Source organism: Gymnoscopelus microlampas (genome assembly GCF_963454915.1).
Source record: "Gymnoscopelus microlampas genome assembly, chromosome: 7".
NCBI lineage: Eukaryota > Metazoa > Chordata > Actinopteri > Myctophiformes > Myctophidae > Gymnoscopelus > Gymnoscopelus microlampas.
Genome location: NC_139944.1, coordinates 43,186,027 through 43,211,492, shown reverse-complemented (window position 1 = coordinate 43,211,492; position 25,466 = coordinate 43,186,027). Strand labels below are relative to the sequence as shown.

The window sequence follows — 25,466 nt, the reverse complement described above, 5'->3', positions numbered from 1 at the left end:
ATTTCTGGGAAACGGATAAAAATGCAATTAAGACGGAGGAACATCTTACAGTGGTTTCTTGTTCAGAAGGTGTACAGTATATAAAATATAGAATCCTACATGTGACAGTAGAGGTGAGTAACAACCCTGCCGGGAGCCAAGGTGACAGGAAAGCAATGTCAAAGATTCTCACTGTCCAATTTCACTGCACGAACACAACTCTGCACTCTAAGCAATAGAGACAGAACAGAACACACCTCAGGAACTGTGTGCAGTACAGTAAAGTGTGTTCATCGTCACCTTCTGTTTCTGCTGTGTGCAGATTTTTTATTTTTTTGAAATCATTAATGCCCTATTCATCATGACAAATTAGGTGAAAATAGCCAATCTTATTTTCACTATTTTTGAAAGATTTTGAATTTTAAAATTACAAAAAAAGAATCGCCTACGTTCTCAAAATAGGAACGCCAGTTTGAAAGTCTGTGGGTTTTATAAATAGTCGATCAATGAAAAATATTAACAAGAGCTTGTGATTAAAATAGTAAGCACATTGGCTCCTTTGGAACAGATCCGATGTTACAGGTCTGTAACTCTTAGAGCGGTCCATTTGGTTCCAATTTGTACACGACTCCTTAAAATTCAAACATTTGAGAACCACTGGTCTAGATTGTGCTTGTGCGTTAGTCAGTCACCACCACACCTCCTTTCCTCCAATGTCCGCCCGTAGTTGACCTTTGACATGACGTTGTCAAACCCATCAGCCTGCCCCGCCTACCATGTTACGGCTGTGACGGGGTCAGAGCGGTGTGGCGAGCTATCGGACCGCTAATGCCTCCGTATGGCCGACATCACTTTTAATTAGCATGACAGCCTGCCTCTGTGCCAGCCGCGCCCGCCTCCTCCTCCGGATGTCATGGCAACCGTCCAACAACGCGATATGGGGTTGACAGGGTTAAACAATGACCCCCCCCCCCCTCCTCACCCCCCCAACCAACCCACACTTCACGGTTCCAGGTGTTAATTGCAAGAATGGAACGAACACGGCTTACAGGAGAAGTTGTGAAAACACCCACTGGCTCCCGGGAGTGTCAAAAAAATAATAATTCAGGTCGGGTTTGAACGCCGTTGTATGACAATAAAAGTGGATCAAATCACCCGTCATGCTTCCACGGAAGCCCAGCCCATATGGACTTAGAGGACACTTTTCCATTTCATTTAACATAGACAATGAACCGCCATGACCATTCACAAACAATGAGAAAAAATAACCAACAAAAACTAAACATTTCAGGAAATGCAAAAAAAGAACCTGTGTTCCAATGTCGTTATTATTTAGTCACAAGCTTCTGTTAAAAGGTAGGGTAAGTAATATTTGTTGACGTTTTGTTTTTGTTTTGTTAAAAAGGTTAAAGTAGTATATTCTGATAGTAATCATTGCTACAGAGCGTTTGTTCGGTCACAGGGGTCTCTCCAGCTCTTCAGTAAACAGAATATAGTACATTTTCAGGTAGGTGACAAAATTTAAGCCAATCAGGAGAGAGCACTGAAAATGCATTTTCTGTTTAATAAAGAGCTGGAGAGACATGGGAGACTCCTTTTACTGAACAAACACTCTATAGCAATGAGTACTATCAGAATATAGAGCTATTTAACACTTATTTAAACAAAAGTAAATCACTTACCCTACCTTTAATCGTTTTCATTGGTTACATATAAAACCCACAGACAGACGTAACCACTTATAGATTAACTATTTTTGCTACTTTTGTGTGACAAAGTAGGGTATTAATGTACACAAATAAAAGATTGAAATTGAGATGTGAGGTTTCTGCCCGACAGCAACGCTATGTATTTATGAAGGCACTGTAGGGACACCTGTCATCACAAGTCTGATGTGTGCAGCGTTTGTTCGTGAGCATTGTGCTCATGATTTGACAAATCAAAAATCTAATTTCCTTGTTGCTGAGGAGAAGGACGGTAAATACGTTGGGGGTGTGTATACTGCTGAGAGCCAACCTAATGGATTGTGTATTTATTTTTTCATTTATTTATCTGACAGCAATAAAGATGAAAAGTGAATACTGAGTACATCTCCAGCTGTGAGGAGCAGGCCACGATTGTGTTGTAACTGGGGCAATGTTGTGTGTAAATCTTAGCTCTTCGATGAAATGCAAACACCTACTGTATTATGACACATTTAGCAGCTTTGATGCCAGCTTCACACCACATGTGATTTAGGTAGCCGCAAATGTGTTGTTTTGTGAGAACATTAATGATATGCAGGGCAGGTAGCTCCAATAATATAATGAAGCTGAACCTTTGCAATGGGCTCTGTGCATAACCATAGTCTTGGCAGCAGGTTTGAACCGGAAACACACATGTGAAGGTGTCAGATTATGACACCTTTACATGTGTGTTTCCATGGAAACAAGTCCCGAGGACTTTTTTGTGTTATCTGTTTTACTGTACCACATGCCGTTTACATTTCTGACTAATAAAGTATTCAATCAACCAAAAAAAGTTCAAATCTGCTGCTGAGCCAATCTAACAAAGGTATGGGAAATGAATTGGAACAGGAAACGGGTACGCCACCTTCTGAAAACCTGGGACTACAGTTAATGCAGAGTGAGCGTATAGCACACTAACAGAGAGAGGGAAGAAATAGAGAGAGCAAGCAAAAATGTTCAGGAAGAGTGCTCTCAAAAAAACATTTGTGTTATGGAGAAAGAGTTTGAAACAAAAAGGAAGAAGGGAAAGAAAGACGAGAGAAAAAAGAGGAGAGAAACAGAGCGATGCATATTTATGGACAGACTAGGTATCTCTGCTGGGGCTTGGATGTCTCAAATCCATTTAAAATCAGCACTAGGGGCAGTGAACGGAGGAGAATTCAAATCAATGAGACGAACGGACGGATAGATGGATGGATAGACACAGACAGACACACAAGACAGACAGACAGACAGACAGACAGAGGCAGCAGAGGAGGTGAATACACAAATGGAAGGAGGAATGAATGAGTGGACAGATGGACAGTTGGATGGACGGACGGACACCATTAACACTAATGATTAGAATGTCAAATGGACACCTGTGGTCTAACAACGACCTTAGAGTTGAACAGAAATGCACTGAGAAACCAGATGCCTGAATAACAAGCAGCCAACGAGACAGAGACAGAGAGAGGGAGGGAGGGAGAGAAAGAGAGAGACTTACTGCTCAGCGCTGATGTACTGGTCCTCCTGGGGGTTGCAGGTCACCTTCCCGATGCGCACGCCATTCTGGATGTCTTTGAAGTGCAGGCCCAGGTTCTCCCCTGTGATGGTCAGCATGGTCCCTCCCTGTCTGGGCCCCGTCTCCGGAGACAACTGTGGGGAGGAACGAAAAATGAAGACAGACGTCAGAGAGAGAGAGGGGTGGGGTGAGGGGGTTTGGGGGTCAGCAGGGGTCGTTTCTCCGTTCAATTCAAATCCAATGACTGCCCTTCCAATTAACAGGATGACAAATTCCCGTCACTCCATTATCTACCCCGACTCAGTCAAAACGCACACTTAACCCTCACCCACCTATCAAGGAGGCTTCTTAAATCACTCATTTAACCTTGTGACTATTAATCTGCCCAACACAATTACAGCATACGATGACCTCCACCCTGTCTCTTCCCTCTTAGAGGTTCTGGGAAGGTGTGCGGAGGTGCTAATGGCTACCCGAGGCTAGCCAAGGCACTAATCACGGGCCGTCCGTCTAGGCCAGGGCTCAGACAATGGCACCCGCGGTCATTAGTCATTACTAGCATGATTAGCGATAGAGCTAATTGGATTAGTGCCATCATGTGGGGGTGTAGGGGAGGGTGGCAGTCATTTGTCCTGGCCTCTGTGTGTGTGTGTGTGTGTGTGTGTGTGTGTGTGTGTGTGTGTGTGTGTGTGTGTGTGTGTGTGTGTGTGTGTGTGTGTGTGTGTGTGTGTGTGTGTGTGTGTGTGCGCGTGTGACACTTTGACCTTGTTGGGGTGTAAAGGAAGGGTCAAGGGTCATCCTGTGCACACTGTAATGGAGTACATCCATTAGGTTAAGAGGCATGTACAATAGAAGGCAGACATTTACATACGTACATTATTATTGCAGAGGTTAACGACAAACATCGATATCACACGATCATACAGTACATAGACAAGCACAAGAAAAGCAGGTAAACATCTGCTAGTACGTTCCCATACAAACCACCCGTTTTGTCACAGCAGTAGTAAATCCTAGATGTGTATTTTTCTGATGCTGTACTACTTGCAAGCAGTAGGATGGCCTGTGTTTATCTATGCTCTCACAGACACAAGACAGAACAATCAATCCTGCAATCTCAAGCCCCGTCTCTGTTGGTAGCTCAGTAGCACAGCATTGAGGCCCAGTCTAACATCGTGATAGCAGAAGTATGGGCTACTGCGAGGACCACAGGCGCACACACACACTAGACACATGCACAAACGCACGCACGCACGCACGCACGCACACACACACACACACACACACACACACACACACACACACACACACACACACACACACACACACACACACACACACACACACACACACACACACACACACACACACACACACACACACACACACACACACACACACACACACACACACACACCAATGTCCGCTGTGGAACAGGACCATAGCTGAAATGTCACAGTGATATAATTATGGAGCAGCACAGACTAGGCCAGGCTGACATTCAACCTCTCTTCGTCTTCCTGTCTCTCTACACCTCTATAACTTCCTCCATACTAACTTCCTATACTTCTCTCTCTTTCTCTCTCTCTCTCTCTCCTTTCACATCCTCGATTGCTTTCTGGATTTATCTGTTTGTCTGAAGAAAAAAGCAAAAGAGGAGGGCTGCAGTGTTCTTATAGCCAGTGAAGGATAAAAGCACTGTATGAAGGTACTCTTCTTTGGTCAAAAAAAGGGGGGAACCTTCAGGGTCAAATAAGATGAAAAAACCAAGGCACTCATCGAGCTTGAACATAAGGGCCAGTTCATCGTTGAACAAAATGTAAAAACAAGCCAGAAAGGATGTCCTTTCTGCATGCCCCGAAGGCCATAAAGGCTGAATTTCCGAAATTGTTGGCTTGTTTTCAACAAGTTGTTAAAGCTTTTTAAACTCTGGAGAGTGCCTTTGTTATGTTATCTGTATGTCCGTAGAATTCTCGTTCTCTCTCTCTGTGCATATTCTTGTTGGAGACAAGAACGAGTGCCACATAATGGTGCTCCATTCACAATCTCCACGTATGGTAATCAAATCTCTCTTGCACTAGAAGCAACAGCTTATCAAAAGCAAGACACAAAAATAACAGACAAAAAAGACCCCCACTCAAGTCACTACATCCACTGTGAAAACAACACAAACAAAAGGCGTTTTGATAAAAGCCACCAGCCTAAACACTCTCTCTATTCTTCTGTAGCCATCACAGCACCCAGCGGCCGTTCAACCCCCCCCCCCCCCCCCCCTTTTCTCCGTCTGTGTCTCGTCCCGTTGTGTCGGAGCCTTTGTGTAAGGCCTATTGTGGTTATTTGAACAGCCGTGTGGAGATGCTATCTGTTACTTATAGAGAGAAGGGGGAGGTGTGGGGGAGAGAAAATGATCGAGAAAGTGAGGGAAAGATAGAGAGAGAGAATGCCAAAGAGATGGAGAGAGAGAAATAGGGATATGACCACAGCACAGAGCAGAGGCTCCTAGAGTATTATTTGTCATGAAAGAACCTTCACCACAAGACCAGGGGGGGGAGTTTGAGTTCCTTCAATGTCCGCATTAGACTACATGATGTTTGGAGTACCATCGTGAGCATCAATTCATGGAACTGAGTCACAAGACCACAGACACAGTGAATGGGTTCAAAGAAACACAGGCAATCACTACAGGTTGCAAGTCATTGACCACCGGATGACTGCAAATCCAGCTTATGACTGAAGTAGTGTTAAACTGGTAATGGACAGCCTGATGTCTCTATAAAAGCCACGGTGAAGCCGCGGTGCCTGCCGTTTGAGCTGGCGCTCCGACGAACACACGTTGGCTGTGTTCACGAGCGGGAAGCCAGCGGTGGCGGCACTGCATTAGCGAATCCTCCTGGTTTATCTGGCCGCCTGTTCAGCAGGGAGGGGGAACAGGGAGAGATAGTCAAACTCCTCTCTGGCAGGTGAAAAGAAGTGTCTGGTGACTCCATGTGTATCAGAGGACACATGTGGTCGTCTACACTCTCCACAGACCAACAGTGGAGGTTGGCAGTGACAGGTACCACAGCACACAGGAAAAATTAACCAATTTCAACCTGGTATTTCATACTTTGGGCATGTCCACATACAGTAGGCAAAAATCTTTAAAAAATGTATTTGTAGATTGGCTGAATTCGATGTGCGACACAATCATACGACGAAACAGTGAGAGGGTTTAAGTGATTAAAAATGACTAAATTGCGAATAAATGCAAAGTTTTATAGAATATAAAAACTTAATACAAATATTTCTGAGAAAAAATCTTCTCATGAGGTAAGTTGATTTGATCATAATCCTAAAAGGCATGAGAACCAAACCATTTCAATTCTATATTTTTTATCCCACGATTTTGTAACCCATTGTTTCACCCAGTGCCAATTGCCTATGTAATCCTGGGTGCTACTCTCCCTCTGCCAGCCTAGGGAGAGCCCAGAACTGAGCTCATGCCTCCTTCAATGCATGAGGAGCTAGCAAGCCGCTTCTTATCACCTGACAGGGATGGCGCGTGGAAGGAACACGTTATTCCAAACAGTTCCTTTCCCCTCCACCAGACGCCCCGGCTGACCAGGGGGAGGCAGTATAGAGACCAGGATTACTGCTTGTTTTTTTTTAGGGTACCTACCCTAGGGGACACAAGGAGAACTCCACACCAAAACAGTTCACGCCGTTTCAAGGTACAGCAATTTAACCCATAGACATATAAAGGTAGACGCCTCCTTCGGCTCTGAGGCATTGGTAACTCGGGCGCCATTGTAGCGTAGGCAAGCTTCCCTGAAGCTTCCGCGTGTGTCACAGAAGGGGGCGTTCGGTAGGCCAATCAGAGCCAGGTGGGGACGGGTCTTTTTGTAACCCAGCTCTTAACCCTTTAAAAGGCAGCAGCTGCGCAGCATCCAGTTAGTTGGAACTTGGCAAACTCCACACTCTGGATTTGTGCAATAATAAATCGTCTTTTACTGCAGTTTAAACAGGTTCCTAGAGACTTTCAAAGTTGATAGCTCTGTTCTGACCTGAATAGCTAACATTAAGGATGTTGGATAAAGGCAATTCTGCAATGTGGCCAGCATATTTCATGTAGTCTGTCAGTGAATGGAGACAAAAATATTTTGTGACTATTACTTGAAAGTATTTTGGTATGAAAATATGCAATTTAGATGTAACCAAATATAGGCCTACGCCTACTGGATCCATAACTCCATGTCTCGCATTTGTGACAAACTTAACCGCTTGAAAATAGGTTGAAAATTCAGGGAGTTGTGATGATTTTAATTGTGGAGAGACCGTTTGCTTCAATGGACATGAATGCATTAGAACAGTTGTTTTCAACCTTTTTCATATCAAGGTCCATTATTTATTCGCCATTTGAGCCATGGAAAACCGTTTGATGAGCTTTAGCCTCTCACACCCAAAACTTAGAATATGTTGTTATCGTTCAATAAGATGCTGTCAAAATAACAATTCTTTACGTTCTCTAATTGTGTACCTGTATAGTAATTAATGCAGATGTTTAACAATTTGACTCTTGAGAGTGTGAAATGTTATACTCAAGATTTAATGATCTATAAGGGTCCATTTGGTTATCAACTCTCCATCATTTAGCTGGGGACCACCTGGAACCCCCTCAAGGACCACTGGTGGTCCCCGGACCACTGGTTGAAAACCATTGCACTGACAAGTCCCGGAAAAAAAGCACTGTGATTGGCCAGTAGTCAACGCGCTGTGAGCGCTGTGATTGGCCAGTAGTCACTTTGAGTGTCAGTTCGCCTACGCTAAAATGGCGGCCGCGATACCAGTTGCTCCAACGAACTGCAGAGGCCAATGAGGTATCTAGGTTTCTATATCTATGATTTAACCCACTTGAAGCGCGCTGTACGGGTGGCCATTTTGGAACAGAAAGTGGTTGTTTATTCAGCTCAGCACCAGCTTATTTTTCTCAAGGCAGTAATTGCAGGGCAAAGTGTTCAGTTCTACAACACAATGGCAAATCACTGAAGCCTGGTCGATACAGACTTTTAACCCATTCAAACCGGGAACGCATCTGTGGAACCATTATTTTATACTTTGGCTATTCAAAAATAGCAGATATTTGTTTAATTGAACACATGTTACAACTTTCTGTGAAAAAAGGAAAAAGTCAATAAAAAGTTATTAAAAGAAATAGCAGATATATAAGTTCAGAGTGCCACGCATCTGTGAATGTATATATATTTTTAAAGCAAACATTTATAACTCAAATTCTGGGGGTTCCTGGAACAACATATTTTGAGATGGTGGTCCGCGGCCAAATACATATCATTTGGGGGTTCCTGGACATGAACTAGTCTGAGAACCACTGATATAGCAACATAAGGTTTTTTCAGAAAACTGTTAGGATTTAGAAGACATTTTGTAGAATCGGCCTCCCTCAGGTCTTAATGGGTTAAAAGCAAAAGACATCTCTCTCTCTCAATGCTTTGACTGCAGGAGGGAGAATGCGGGGGGTGGAATATAAAGAGAGAATAACAGACAAAGAAAGAAAGAAGAGAGGGCAGAGGAGAGAGTGAAAGCGGGAGGAAAAGTGGAGTGGTCAGAAGGAGATGGTGATAGGGAAGGAGAGAGGGCCACTGGCCAGGGGTTAAGGGACAGATGGAGAGGGATGGAGGGATAGAAGATAAGTTTAGAGAGTGAAGAAGAAGAGAGGGACGGAAGGAAGGGTAAATGAAAGGAAGGTTAGAGGTAGAGAGAGAGAGAGAGAGAGAGAGAGATGTAGAGGTAGAGAGAGAGGGGGGGAGAGAGAGAGAGAGAGAGCTTAACCCAACATGTGTGGCAAAGGCCAAAGCTGCAGCTTAACAATACATCAGGGAAAAATCAGTGGCCTTTCACCAGCGCACGGACCAACGGACTGGACAACATGCAAACACGCACACACAGACGCAAAAATAGAGTGAAAACATACACACAGAGACACTTAATGTGCATGCACGCGCTAAACACACATTTTCACACAAGCACACACACACACACACACACACACACACACACACACACACACACACACACACACACACACACACACACACACACACACACACACACACACACACACACACACACACACACACTGAAAAGAACACACATTCATGCACGTGTCTACATCCACTGTGTCCTGTGGCCTGTGTTGTTTTAATTGGTTTCTGAGGGCTAGCTGCAGAGCAGCATCGCGTCCCCTTGGAGACCAAGCAGCCTGTGGATGATGGATGATGGAGGACCAGCAACCAGCCAAGGCCAGCACAGGACACAGATACAACACACACACTCTCTGTGTGTGTGTGTGTGTGTGTGTGTGTGTGTGTGTGTGTGTGTGTGTGTGTGTGTGTGTGTGTGGTGGGGGAGTGTCGTTTTTGGACATGTAGATATATAGGTTACTTTAACCCGATTTATACCTCATCATAAGATGGTGTTCCGAGCCTGAAATTGCAGAACCAGATACATTGTGAGCTTGTAGATCTACTATTTCAGGTGCGGAACACCGGCGTGCAATGAAGTATAATTCAGGCTTTATTATCTGAATATTTTGTGTGTTTGTGAGGGAGAGATACGTTCTCCTGCACATGTTCATACATTCACGCATGCTTGTACGTGCTTGTGCACACACACACACACACACACACACACGCACGCGCGCTTGTGCGAGAATTATTGTGTCAATTCTCCAGGGACTTGGGTTGTTTGTGAGCGGAGCACTAATTAATCTCGTGCACAATGTCAGCGTGCAGAGCCAAAAAGAACCAGCGTGGTAAAAATAGCACTTGGTTTCTCCCGAGACCACACAGAAAACAACTCAATCCTGTAGGTTAATGTTATAGCTAACAACGCCCAGGAACCCACCATTCCAAGGCTACGACAACAACTGCTGTTTGACACGCACACACACAACTTAGGTGCCAGCATTATTGGCAAAATGGTACCCAATTGCGCACTATTGAACCACTTCAAATGGGCCATAGCACGCTCGGAAATGACAGCAAATGGGTTCAGCACTTGCTGCTCGAAAAGCTCTGAGCATTGTGTGTGTGTGTGTGTGTGTGTGTGTGTGTGTGTGTGTGTGTGTGTCTGTGTGTGTGTGTGTGTGTGTGTGTGTGTGTGTGTGTGTGTGTGTGTGTGTGTGTGTGTGTGTGTGTGTGTGTGTGTGTGTGTGTGTGTGTGTGCCATTCATCCAGCAGCGTTTCCTTCCCAGTCGAACGCACGCTCACGGTCCAAATGAAATTAGCGGCTAATCCAGTAACTAATGGCCACACAGCAGCTTGCACGCTGCAGAGACGAACAAAGGCATAAAAAGAGCTGAAATGGGTTCAAAAGAGTGGGAAAGAGGGATTTGACCAAACGGGTGTTAAGAAGTGGAGTAATATTCAATTTGTCAGGGCTTGGGTGGGCGACGCTCTGAGGGTGGAGAACAAAAGGATGTAACGACAAAAAAGGGGGAGATTTTCTTTGTGCGTGTGGATGTGATTCTTAACAGTAAATGTCACATCGCAAATGTCAAAGGTGGAGGAGAGGTGGCAACACCTCGTCTGTCTCTCTCTTCTGCCTCAGTCCTCCATTTTCTCAAATTTCTTCCCCCCGTCTCCTGCATTTTCATGCCTATATTTCTTCCCCTGCTGCTCTGAAAGCTCTTAAGCTTTATTGACACACTGTCATACCAGCGAGTTTAAAATGAGTCTTAACAGTATATGCCTGCCTTTCTGACTGTGCCACCAACATCCTGCCCCAAGGCTAGGATCTAGCCCAACCATGTTTGAGTGAGCGAGCAAGCGAGCGAGCAAGCAAGCGCGCACGTACAAAAATCCAGTTTTGACCAGATCAATATTGTGACTATAATATCCTATTTTGCCAATATATCTTTTTTTATATAATGATAATAATTTGCAAGAAATAAAAAATGATTAAAACCAGGAAAAGACAACAATTATGCCACATCCCAAAATAACGATATCAAAAATCCCAGATCAAACTCATTATCACAATATCAATATTGATATCAATATACAACCACCAACACACATCCTTCCTCGCCATTCTACGCACACTGTCAGTCTCTCTTGTCCTCATACTGTGCACACATGCAAAGAGACAGACACCAAATAGCCTCTGTCCGCTTGTTTCACCGAGATAACAGAAGTGAGCCGACAGAAGAGTGGGGAGAGAGACACAGAGAGAGTCAGACAAAGACAGAGAAAGACAGACAGACAGACAGACGGACAGACAGACAGACACAAACAGACAGAGACAGAGAGATACAGAGCGACTGGGAGCATTAGCTAGTGGATTTATCTATGTGCCAGTGCCCCAATTATCCAATATCTCCATTATGCATTCAGAGAGACTGAGAGCTCCATCCATACAAGTGGCTGTGATTTCATTTCACAGCACACATATCTGTCACGCTCGTTCACATACACAACAATCCTGCTTCCTTCCAAATGACACAGGCGCTCTGTCTTGTATAGCAGGGAGGAGGAGAGGCCAGCAGGGAGAAACATTTAGAAAAATGCAAGAGAGGGACCAGCGCGAGAGGAACGATACGGATCAAGATGGAGGAGAGGGAGGGAGAGATGAGAGACGTATAGAAGCAGAGAAAAGGGGGCAGGGGGGGTAGAGAGACAAGCAGGTAAACATGAATGAAGGAAAAGAGAAGCAGGGATAAATATAGAAGGAGAGGAAAGTAAAAGGAGGGCTTGAGACACATTGACATGGTGTGTAACTTCTTGATGCATGTCAGAGCCCTGCTTAATAAAACAGACTCTGTGTGTGTGTGTGTGTGTGTGTGTGTGTGTGTGTGTGTGTGTGTGTGTGTGTGTGTGTGTGTGTGTGTGTGTGTGTGTGTGTGTGTGTCAGTGGGGAGCTGTGGGGCCGATGACCTGGGTCACAGTCGGACGAGGACCACCGCCGCTGTTACCCGCGGCAGCAGATGGGCACACCATGGCATTTAGACGCCTCGGCTCAAGCAGCCTGTCAAGACACTCCGACACACGCGCGCGCACGAACACACACAGAACTACTCACAGTGGAACAATTAGCAGACTCCCACGCATGTTCACACTTCCTGCACCCACAAATACATACTGCCCACACTGTGTGTGTGTGTGTGTGTGTGTGTGTGTGTGTGTGTGTGTGTGTGTATGTATCCTGGCCATCATCTCTCATCGTGTCAGTGTGTTCAGTGGTGGCGTGCACTGACTGCCTCCCCCTGGCCGGCCCATCTGTGATGCGGCTCCAGAAATTGGGATGGATTCTAGTACCTTGTCTCCCCTCCTACCTCCTAAGCCGTACCCTTCACTCAGACACTCACAGACGATGACACAGCACCGCTGGGGAACCTGACAACTCCTCATTGAGAGAACTCTTTTTAAATAACACACTGACTTTGCCAAAGGCTTCTGCAGACGTGACAGAAGTCAGGATATAAGTTGGAGACGTCTTAGATTAGTTCTAGGACGTTCACAGTCGGGTGTTTGTACACGCACTTGGGGGACATGGGCTGTCATCTACGCAGCCTAATCCTCAGTGTTAATTTAACTATGAGAGTGCAAAGATGGACCCAAATGGACCGATAAGTCTCCTTGTTGACTTTATTGTGTTTTATCCTTGACGTTCTTATTTCTGAGAAGCACGTCTATATGTCATGTGTTTTCTTTTTTCCAAATATAAAGTTGAAAACAATTAATCTGTAGTGTCAGTCACCTAGATTGACAGTCAGCACTGCTATTGTTATCATTCATTTACATTTGTATAATGGATATGACCTTCAGTTTAACTCTCAGTTAAATTAACACTTGAGGATTTCACAGTGTACTGTAAAATGTACAGATTATTTTGTTGCACACAACTCACCGTACATAGTAAGATCCTCAGTGTTAATTTAACCAATTTGCAACTGACCAGATGGACCCTTCCATTTGTACACTGTCAGAGTTAAACTAACACTGAGGATTTGACTGTGTAGGTTGCACAGGTCCATCGTTGTTTACCTTGATGATCTTGGGGTGTGCGCAGCGGCTGTTGCCGGAGGTGGCGTGCATCCAGGTGCTCTCCGGAGGCGTGCACTCCTGTTTCAGGGAGCACTTCTTGTCGTTAACACACCAGCCGCACTCGAACCTGGGGTCTGCCTTCAGACACATGCCACAGCTGTCCCTCATGGCGTAGCACTTGTACAGATGAGCTGAGGGACGAGAGGTTTGTTATACACACACACCTATTTACAAACATGATGTCAATAATACAAAATACAAATACATATCGTCGCTGTTGGGTGGAAACCAATGTCCAAAACCGCCACTTGTCAGGAAACGGAACTAACATCTAGCATTTAACAATAGCGAAAGCCGATCCGGCTAGTTTCACTACTTTTGCTTGACACTCTTGTATGATGAAGTATGGCATTAATAGCCTGGGACCAGACAAATCTGCCAGTGCAAAATAAAAATTGCCCGTGGCGATTTGGGTCTGGCAAATCCATTTCCTGCTCCAGAAGTCTGGGGTGACCAATCAGGGCCCAGTATTCAAATAAGGGAGACTGTGATTGGTAATTGGTTTTAGGTCTAACCAATTGCGTCCAGAGCCATTGTTTTTATCCCGCCCCCTTGGGAAAAAAACGTCCTCATAGAGACACCAGACTCATATTCACGCAGTGATATAGTCTGACTACGTGAGGCTATGGCATTCATTTAGAGGGGGAAAAAAATATAAAAAGTTGAAATGTGGAGATAAGAGTTCTACCCGACAGCGACGATATCTAAAACTAGGGTGGATTATATTGTATTATTTATGTATCTATTTCAATCCCATTTCATAGCCAATGAAAGAAAACATTTAAATTGACCAAACACTACCCATAATACCCCTATATACTCCAAACCTCCTCAATGTCATTTTAACAAAGTCAAGTTAAATTGCCACTTCCTAATGGCTGCAGGATTTATAAAGAAGAAAAGAAAAATGTTTTTTTCCCCTCCCTTCCTCTCACTCATTTACAAATCCCATTGGTCACGGCACAGCTTTAAAGTAACCCTGTGCCCAATTACTGGCTGCTAAAGCACTCTTCTCTAATTACATTAACGTGTCAGTATTTAAGATGACGGAGCATCCCTTGCACTCTGCCAGATGATTATCATGATTGCAAAAAAAAAGGTGGCGAGGCAACACTCTCTGTGAGAGAGAGAGATAGAGAGGGAATGAGAGACAAAGAAAGACAGACGTGTAGGCTGCGGGTCGCCTTGGGAAGCTCCTCACCAGATGCACACTGAAGATAACACACAATGCATAGACACCGATGCACGCTGCTGATAATATGCATTATTAATGGTGCAGTATGTCATACATACCATTCAACAGTGTTGTTGGTTTTATTGTGTGAATAGTTCATCGTCAAAGCATACAATGTCCGCGTTGATGTGTATTTCGGTTCACTTTTGATGATTAATATTTTTGTTGTACTTGGTTACATTTTATTTCATTTTGTGTTTTTAGTAATAATATCAATTTCATGTTGATTTAGCCATTTTCTGTGGAAGAAGGAAGGAAGACCCGGACTGGATTCAGATGGTAAAATCAACAGGAAGTTTACATTTTTCTTTAAAACATCACAAAACCCACAACGAATGTTACAACATTTTGTGATGTTATAGTCAGAATCCATTTTGTTTGCGTTCTTTATGCGCTAAAAGAGTGACTTCGAGACATTTGGTGAAAATAGCATATTTTCGCCGAATGTGATTTCACCAACGTGTGAGTTTGTACATATAGGCTATTTCCGGCAAAGAGGTTTGGTGTTGAGGGGGAAAGGAGGGGGGCCCAAGTACAGACCCTTGGGGGACCCCAGTCAAACAAAGTATAGGGTTTTAAGTGGTTAAAGGTTAAGCATCTTGGCTTTCTGTTTGGGAATATGTGTACAATACACCAAAATGTACATGTACAGTATGTGTAAATAACACACCAAGATTAGGAGTAACCGTGCAGCGATCAGGATTTAATGTAGCAAGCGTTTGATATTAGCCTGACACTCAGCCTGAATTTTCATTTAGTTTCACTCCACTATTCAGTCTGAAAGTGGAGCAGTTTTCTGAGATGGAGGCGTGGCCAAAGTGGGACTCTTTAGCGATTGGTTCATACTGGATTAACCCGATCCCGATTGGGCCGGTTAGATTTTCAACCAAGAAAACCCCACCTTTCTACAGCGTCACCAGACCCTGAATGCGAGGCTACAATGATTCAGGGGCTGGAGCCAGACTAGTTTGATATACTGTAGCTAGCCTTTGTGCAACACATAAATGATCGTTCAACATACTAACGTACCAACAATTATATTGTATACTGTACTGTGTTTTGTATGCTAAGTGCAATACAATGCAATCAAAGCAACAATGTACTGTAAACACTACTGTACAATGCCCATCAATAAAACATTGCATCATCCAACATCTATAGTGTGTTCTGGGAACAGTTGGTGGTGTTATCGTAAACCTCACAGTGGAAGAAAAGCCTTGCATGCCCCCTGCTGTGCTCGACAATCCCCGCTAATTATGAAGACAGCATTATAAAGACTGCCTCACTAGTAATTATACAATAGACACGCTCCCTTTGTCTGCTCCTTTTAGTGATGTGCCATAAATATAAATCAATCTCCAGGGTCCCTTCTTTGAAAGTGGGTTGTGGTGGTTAAATATACCTCAACATTGGGGAATGTTTTTGTACATTGCAAATCAATCTGCAAATAATATCTAGTGTAATGTCATATATAAAGTAAAATTATAGTGGAAAAAAGTACACCTGTGTGCAAATCATGTACAAAGTTGCTGGCGGAATAGAAATACAAGTTCATGCACTTCAGTGCATTCCTGAAGTTGCAATCTCTCACACGTATCTTAGACATGCAACATATACCCATAATGTACACAGTTCGCAGGCAGACTATAACAGTATCTCTCTTACCCACAGGCAAATGTGCAAATATGCGTGCGTGCACTTACACATACTTAAGTAGGTCTACAGTGCCCACAGTGTTTGTGTTAACTGTGCTGCGTTTACAGACCAAGAATATCAGTTGCAGAGGATGGGCTAGCAGAGGCCTTTTGGTCACACTATAAATGATTTACTATGCAGTGCCAGTGAGCTCACAGGGAACTGCAATACCATGTCACTTACTGCAGTATCTGGGGTAGAGCCTACAGTATGGGAGCTATTTTTTCTTTTACTTGCTAAAGCAACCCTGACAAAAACTGGTCAAAATGACAAATGAGCACCGTTTCAGAAAAGGCACCAACTTGTTATGATAATATTGGATGTTATGAAAACTGACATACATTATTGACACATAAGTATGAGTGTGCACCAGTGCGTTCCTATGCTCATTTTAGCTTGTTTAAGGCAAACTGTATTATACATCAGGAATTTTAGAGACTGCAGACATTCGGTTGACAGGACAGAAATTAGGCAGCAATTACGTTTTGTCCAGAGGAGCAGCTTACCTTTGATGTTGTAAGGGTTGTCTATGACAAAGTTGCCGTTCCAAACCACAGACAGGTCTACTGGCAGGTCGCTGATGTCGTTGCCTTCATAGTTGTACTGGAATGACAACAAACACATTCATATTAGCATTTACATATCACCACCTATTGCACATTGCAATTTTAGCTCCATCAGTCACTGGGAACACAAATTAACTGATTAACTGATTTATACTTTGTTGTACGATGGTGTGGTGTCACATGGCAAAAGAAGTAGCAGATCAAGCTTACAAGCGAGTAGATCCTGCTATTCAACGCATCATAAATTAAGCATATAGGCCTAGGTTATTTTGGGGAATTCTCGCCCATGACCAAAATAAAGACGCCAGGGTTAATGTGGTTTAAACAAACACATCACAAAATACTGTCCGGGCGTTTAATTTGAACTTAAAAGATTAGTAGCTACAGCTGTAGCTGGAACGGAACAGTGTTTGGCCGCTGGCTGCCGGTACTCACACACCCTGCAGTGCTTGCCGAGTTGAAGGGCCATAAAAATGAGCGATGAGAGACAGGCTATATTGTGATTTTAACAACAGGCTCATCCCCGGCTCGCTGCCGGAGCACAGAGCTGATTAAAAGAGATTGGAATCCCTATCACTGGTACTCATTCCATTGAAGTGATGAATGAAAAGCCTAATATATCTTCAACGATAATATTCCCATCTAATTTCATTTTTGCATCCTGAACTAATACGAGTTGAAATGTAATTGACTCGCAGTAGGCATAATCATTTTATGGGATCGCTCTAAATGAGACAACAAGCTCCAGAAGCCGTAATGTGATGAAAGTGGGTTGGATGTGGGAACAACGGAGCAACAGCTCCCGCGAGAAATCCACACCAGCTAGAACCTGTTGTCAATGTCGGAATTTAACTTGGAAATACATCAGTCACTCTCTCTCTCTCTCACTCACACACACACACACACACACACACACACACACACACACACACACACACACACACACACACACACACACACACACACACACACACACACACACACACACACACACACACACACACACACACACACACACACACACACACACACACACACACACACACACACACACACGCACTTAAACAAATCTACAAATATTTGTTAATTTGTCAAGTTGTCTACACAGCATAAGCTGGAGTGTAAATGTACCTCTGACACTGTCAGAAGTAAATTAACACCATATATTCTACTGTATTTTCAAACACTGAGGTGAACAAGAGGAACAAAATTTAAAGAAAATACCCCCCCACCCCCCTCCATAAAAAAAGGAAAAGATTCTGCATCAAAAAACTATTCAATTGTCTGGTCCAGCAGAGACTAAAACGCAGCAAGATACTAACAGATCTGTTGCTGTGCAGCTTGCAGGCCCTCTGACCTGATGTGAGGTTCATGTCTGGTAGGTCTTAAGATAGACCATGTTAGCCTAATGCCCCTGTCAGTCAAAGACTGCCCACTCACTCTGACAGCAATAGCAAATGGTCACTATCTTCAGTGGCCTGAGGGTGATAGATAGCAGGACTATTCACCTCTAGTGGAATGGTGATAAAATACATTGTGAAAGCCCAGGCCTGTGGCTATGGACCCGACAGATTGGATCTAGGTCTGACTTTAACACTTATGTGACTGTGATTACCCCACTCCAATGTGATACGCAGGGTCTTATCTTGACATTGTTATTAATAGTAAATAGTGTATTCTGGAGAGAATAAAGAAGCAGAAATGTGCATGCCGTAGATAAGAAAGAGTTATGACATGTGATTGGCTGAGTCATCCGTTCTCCGCATCTGTGATTGGATGATTTACATGCTCCCGCCCCAAGTGCAGAAATCAAATTACCCTTACCCCTCACAAGTCTCTCCACTGGAGGTGTTTACATTCATCATTTTGTCTCTCCCGTAACGATTGATTGTCAATCAATTCTCCTCAGCACTTCATCCAGTGTCAAGCCAAATGTTTACTTCATCACACAACACTGTCACTGAAAATTAGTTATTTTAGGTGAATGACACACAGTGTGACAGAGTATAATGTAGGCTTCTGTCTAGCCTTCAACCTCTTCCTGTGTGCGTGTGCGTGTGTGTGTGTGTGTGTGTGTGTGTGTGTGTGTGTGTGTGTGTCTGTGTGTGTATATTTTAGTATATTTTGTTACTGAGTGTACAGCACTTTGGTTCAACACTGTTGTTTTAAACGTGCTCCATGAATAAAGTGGATTGGATGGTCTGTGTGTGTGTGTGTGTGTGCGCGCGCGTGCGTGCGTGCGTGCGTGCGTGCGTGCGTGCGTGCGTGCGTCTCTCTTTCTCTGTGATCATCTTGATGTCTTTATAAAGGTACAACATGCACTCGAATCAAAGGGGTGGAGTGTCACACACAATGCCTTCATAATCATCTCTCGTCTTTATTTGCTTCTTTCCCCTCCACTGTTCAACTTGACTTAGGTGTTTTAACTCTAGTTATAATGCAGTAGGCATTGCAGTCCATGTACTGGGGGGGGGGGGGGGGGGGGGGGCAGCTGCAGAAGCTCCACAGATACCGGCTGGCTGTAAAAGTTGGCTCTGTGGAAGTTGTACAGGCCAGTATGGGGGATCACTCCGGGGGAAAAGCTGCCTCTTCAATAAGTAATAGATACTAAATAAGTCAGAGCACCAAACTGCGGCTATGAATACATCTGGGTAAATCAATTTTCAAAGAATTCTCCACAAACTAGGTCCTGAGTGTAAAATGTACTGTATGTCTTGTGAGATGCTTAGACTTGGTGCCTGAGGGTATGCTGGGAGAGGGAACACAGCCAGAGAAGCAGAGCTGCAACGAGGGGAGTCGTGGGTGGAGAGAGGATGATGATGTGGGTTTGGGGGGGGGTTTGGGGAGAGGATGCTTGATTTATGATGAAAATAGCAGATCTATAAGCTCGCAAGATTATAGATCTGCTATTTTCAGCACACAGACACCTACGTGTAAATCAGGCTTGACGGGAGAGGTGATTGTGTACGTTGCGATGCGGAGACCATTCATTTACACATGGAATAAGAGGCCGGCCCCGGTTATAACAGCCCGAGCGGGGAGGTGGCTAAAGTGAAACTGGCATTTTCAATTTGCTCTCTGACACGTTGCTCGTCTCCCCCCCACTCACAACCCCCCTTCCGAAGCTCTCGCTTCCAATCCTCTTCTCTTCTGTCTGCAGTACCTCTTCCCAGCCCTCCTCCCTTGTCAAATTCCTCTCCTATCGTGTCTCTTATATATCACCGCTCCCCCCCACCACCCCAGCAGCTCCCCACCCCAACCCCATCGCCTGCAGTCAAGACGAGAAAATATGGCGGACATTCCTTTATCCTCGGGTAATCAAACGAGTCCGGAGAAGCACATGTGTGTTCTGTAAACACACAATATGCACACGGGATGCTATCCAAGTGACGCGCGTGTGATCAAACGCATCAAAGACTGATCACGTTGTATATCATGCGTGTATAAACAATACATATATATACACAATATATATATATATACTGTACTTCAGTGTAAGCTTCATCAGAGACCTAGCATACTGTATGAACGTCCTCGACTCAGACCCCCACCCCACCACTAAGACCACCCAGTCTGCATGGGAACTAGAATGCCCCTTCGCTGGACAGAGATGGAGGGGAATGTGTGTGTGTGTGTGTGTGTGTGTGTGTGTGTGTGTGTGTGTGTGTGTGTGTGTGTGAGAGTGAGGGGGGGGGGGGGGGGGGGGCTGAAACAACAGATGGATTGAAGGGAAGGGGATGGAGAGAAAAGGGGAGGAGAAGAGGACGAGCATGAAAAAAGAGAGGGGGGATCTAAAAATGAGGACAGCAAACCGGACGAAGCATAGAGATTGAGGAGATCAAGTGGGACCTGCATAAATACGAAGACGTGTGTGTGTGTCTCGAGCTTCCTCACAGCTCATTGCCATGGGACTATTCTGCAGGACCAATGAACCTGGCATGACCCAACAATTCTAATGAGATGATTGAGGTCCCATCGATGGAGAGATGAATGTGTATAATACTCCTACCCTGGTTTTACTACAACACAAAGCCTTCAGTCTCACACGCACGGACGCATGCACAGGGTTTTAATGGCCTAAACAATAATACAGCCACTCTCCTTCTCCATGAGAATGTCAAAGTCACAGGTATGTGTGTGTGTGTGTGTGTGTGTGTGTGTGTGTGTGTGTGTGTGTGTGTGTGTGTGTGTGTGTGTGTGTGTGTGTGTGTGTGTGTGTGTGTGCGTGCGTGCGTGCGTGCGTGCGTGGGTGCGTGCGTGCGTGCGTGTATGTTCACTAAGGGTGTTGACAATGGATGTTGTGATATGTTCAAACATGGACTTCCACCAAACAAAAACATGAATATTTAGTGTGTGTGTGTGTGTGTGTGTGTGTGTGTGTGTGTGTGTGTGTGTGTGTGTGTGTGTGTGTGTGTGTGTGTGTGTGTGTGTGTGTGTGTGTGTGTGTCCATCCGTGCGTGAGTGTGTGAGAGAAATGTGAGAGAGAGAACAGAGGTTAGGTTATGATCCCCAAGCCCATCTCCTCTCATTGCACCAAAGGCTATTAAACTTTCATAGCTCACCTGAACAACACACACACACACACACACACACACACACACAGTGTTATTCACGGCAGAGAATTCCAATAACAAAACAAATTGAGACCACAAACACAATAGGTGTGTGTGTGTGTGTGCGTGCGTGCGTGCGTGCGTGCGTGCGTGCGTGCGTGCGTGCGTGCGTGCGTGCGTGCGTGCGTGCGTGCGTGCGTGCGTGCGTGCGCATGTGTGCGCATGTGTGCGCATGTGTGTGCGTGTGCATGCATGTGTGTACTACAGCATACAATACTTTAAAAAGAAAAGAAAAAAAAAGAAAAAGGAATCTAATCCCAAATAGTGTGGTTTGCAATGAGAAACAGCAACATCAGCTTTTGAAATGATGAAACGGTGTGTAAATGTTTGAGCCCAGAACAGAATGATAGATGGAGGAGACAGGAGAGAAAGCACCGCCTCTCCCAGCTGTCCTTCCCCCACTCTCTCCCAAATCCCCGCCAAAATAAACAAAAAGAGAAAGGTAGAAGCAACGGAGGGAGGAATGGATGGATGGATGAATGAGGGAGGGAGAGATTGAAGAGAGTAACAACAGGTACCGTCTGTGAGGGTCACAGCCTGATAATTAGTCATGTTGAAGGTGTGCAAATCCAAACAGCTAAAAATACTAAGCTAGCCGAGGGCGATGCCTGGGACAAGATGAGACTGGTGTCTTCCTCTCAACTTCTCTCAGAAGACGACAGAGACAAGTGTTAAAGATCACATCCTGGCTGACATATCTTATCCATCGACAGAATGCTGCGTTGACACATTTGGCCAAAACAGACCAAAAAAAAAGAGCGTTAGCCGAGCAGCGTGGTCAAATGTGTATCACTGGCACACAGTAAAATCCTCACTGTTAATTTAAAGGGGCTACACCATGAATTTAAAAAAAATATATTATATATAAATATTGCCCCCTAATACGTTTTAAACAGGTTGTAAGCCTAAAAAACATCCAGATATTTTTTCTCACAATCTGACTGTCTGTCATTCCAAGCTTTTTCAGCTGCAATACCAAAACGTCCTATTGGGCAGGGGGGAGCTACTGAGCAATTCTGTCTGGCCATCATCAATGCAAAATCAGGGCAAGTGACATCACTTGCCCTGCCATTCTGAAATGGCCTGTTCAGACACGCCCATTCAGGAAATCCATGAAATGAGCATGAATGACTGAATGTTTAAAAAAAAAGTTGTTTGGGGTACAAGAGACACTGGGGAGCCCAAAAAATACTAAAAACCAAAAAAAAAATGAAATTCATGGTGTAGCCCCTTTAACGCTATACAATCCATAACTGTCATCATGTCCTACCCGGGATTAGAACCCAGGTCCCCCGTGCAAGCATCCAAAAACTGTTGAGCTATAATGAAGAGCTTGCTTGGGATGCAGGATATTCCCCTCTAAATTTCATGCAGTACCTCTTCTCGGAGTCGTAACCGACCACAAATTCTAAATATCTCAGTAGAATGGGAGACCACCTCCAACCACTGCAGTAGCAGTTATACTGTATTAACCCATTTAGGACGTTTTCTGAAAAAAATATTTATTCAAAAATTACAAAAATTGTATGTTGCTATATACTGTACATAGCAACAGGAACCCCAAAAGGGGTTCCCGTCCTGAAAGGTATAGTTACAAATAGGGGTTCCCGCCCAAAATGGGTAAAATACTCTACCATACAGATAATAGTTCAAATCAGTTTATTCACAAAATATGCATCTTTAACTCTGAGCATGTACAAATGGACCCGATTTTGCTTACATTGTATTTGTACACTGAAGGTTACAAATGGATAAATGAAAAAAGATTTTTACTGTGTAAGTCTAATGCAGTAGTATACCAATGCCATGTAGACATGCCTACACTACACTTGCACACATGTACACACAACTCTAGGCAGATATGACTTCCTAATCAAGGATAAAAGTGGTAATCCTTCCTATAGCTTAGTGGATATGTGCAGTGCGTGTGTATGTGAGCGTGTGGCGGGGTCAGGCAGCTTGGAATTAGCCATAATAAAGGCCTGTTAGCCAGCGGTAATCGCTAATGCTAACAGGATTGGGGCATGGCCAGACCCCATCACCCGGCTTACCACACGCACACACATACACGCACACACATGCACAAATGTATTCTTCATATAGAGAGAGAGAGAGAGAGAGAGACAGACAGACAGACAGACGGAGAGACGGAGAGATAGACAGAGATGGCTTGAGGGAAAGTAATTGGTTATTTGTTGGAACATCCTCATTGCCAGTATCTTCTCCTTTCCTTTGTCAATTCATTCCATTCCACCAAACTTCTTCTGTAATCCCACGTTGACCCACGTAGCAGTATAGTATATTATACTATGTGTGTACTGTATACTGTATATTGTGTACTGTACAGTATACGGTATATGGTATTTGTGTGTGTGTGTGTATATATATATATATATATATATATATATATATATATATATATATATATATACACACACACACACACACACACCAAAATATTACTATTATTGTGATTATACAGCAGAGAATTAACAAACTAGAATAACTGGCCGCTCTGCGCTCTCACACCAGTTACATTTCAAAGCCATCACAAAATCTCTTTGAGCATCCTGCTCCCTCTGCAGAGACAGACAGCATGGAAGCTGGAGGAGGGAGGGAGGCTGGAGGATGATATTCAGATCCATGCTAGCACACCACACTGATGCCCACCGAGGCAGGCTGAGATGCAGATCCATGCTAGCACACCACACCGAGACTGACCGCTGATATTTTCCCAAAACATACGGACAGTTCTTCTGCATAATGCAGGAGTGTGGGGGTGGCTCATTAGGGGCCTGGCAGCTATGCTTGTAGATTTGCGATTTTTGCCAAATGTCCGCCTATAATTATCATGGAATGATCACATATTATGACATGAACAGAATAGGAATGCTAGTGTTCATGTCCTTATCACAGGGTCAATACAGTGAATGTTGTACGAGAAAAGAGTTAAGCTCTGTTATAACAGCACTGGTCACCAATAACAGCTCTAGTCATGTTGTCAACATGGCACTATAACTCCCTAAATATAGCACACACAATAGAAATATATTAAAAAGAGAATTGTGTACGTAAGTAAAAGTGACGAGTGTATCCAGAAGTATTGTACATTGGGTAAGTCCTGCTACAATAGCAGCAGTCATGGTTGATTTGCATATTTGCAGACAACATGTGGGCACATGTGCGAAGCCTTTGATGGCCCACAGTTAAAAACGGTCCCTACATCTGGTTACTGGTGGTACGTGCAGTCATGCTCCTGTATTGTCCACCAGATATCAACAAGGAGAACAGTCTGCGTGCTTTAAGGCTGTGTTCCCTAACCACATGAAATTCAAATGTATGTCTGCACACAAAGGGCTCCCAGTCAAAGCTTTATACTGTTAACGTTTTGACTAAAAGGTCTTCTTCATTCTGAAAATTGAAGAAGACTGCATGCTTCATTCTGAAGCATCCATCACAGGAGAGGTCCTCTATGATGTTGCACACTGAGGAACAGGGCCGGAGTGGGACTCCAAATCTGGCCGGGAGATACACGCCCACCCAGGCCACCCTGCGCGCGCGCAGCGCGCGCCGTTTTTTTTTTGGGGGCCCTTTTTTGGGGGGGCCTTATTTTTGGGGGGCCTTACAAAAGGGGGGCCTTTTTGGGGGTTAAAGGTAGGGGAGAGGCCCGCAGCTGCACTGAGCTGCAAGCAACACTGACTGCATTGAATTGAAATTGACTGTGGTTGGCCTGGCCTGAGCTTAGGAGAGATTTTTTTTTGCTGCATCACTTAAGCGCCGCGCTGGCTGTGGATGGGTGGCCTGACCTGATATTTTTTTTTTATGCAAAAAAAAAAAAAAAAAAAAAAAATTTTTTTTTTTTTTTTTTTTTTTCAGGCAGGCCACTAGAGGGCAGGCCACCGGGAATAGTCCCGGTCCTCCCGACGGCCAATCCGGGCCTGCTGAGGAACGTTAAGCTGCTGACCGTTTCTAAACCTCAGCACCAACAACTGGTGCTGGGGAGGTGTCCCCAGCACCAGCTCCTCTCTATAGGCCGTCTTATTGTCGT

At 44.3% G+C, this 25,466-nt stretch overlaps 1 protein-coding gene across 2 annotated transcripts in view; it reads right to left on the bottom strand.

Annotated features, from left to right (window-relative positions):
- Positions 1-25,466, bottom strand: part of plxna1b (plexin A1b) — a 239,002-nt gene that overhangs the window by 48,088 nt on the left and 165,448 nt on the right. For both annotated transcript variants that reach the window (XM_084062474.1, XM_084062475.1), the window contains exons 11-13: positions 16,746-16,842; positions 13,251-13,441; positions 3,193-3,344 (exon numbers count right to left, since the gene is read on the bottom strand). In XM_084062474.1, coding sequence (XP_083918600.1) covers positions 3,193-3,344; positions 13,251-13,441; positions 16,746-16,842 — 440 coding nt within the window. The remainder of the gene's footprint in view (positions 1-3,192; positions 3,345-13,250; positions 13,442-16,745; positions 16,843-25,466) is intronic.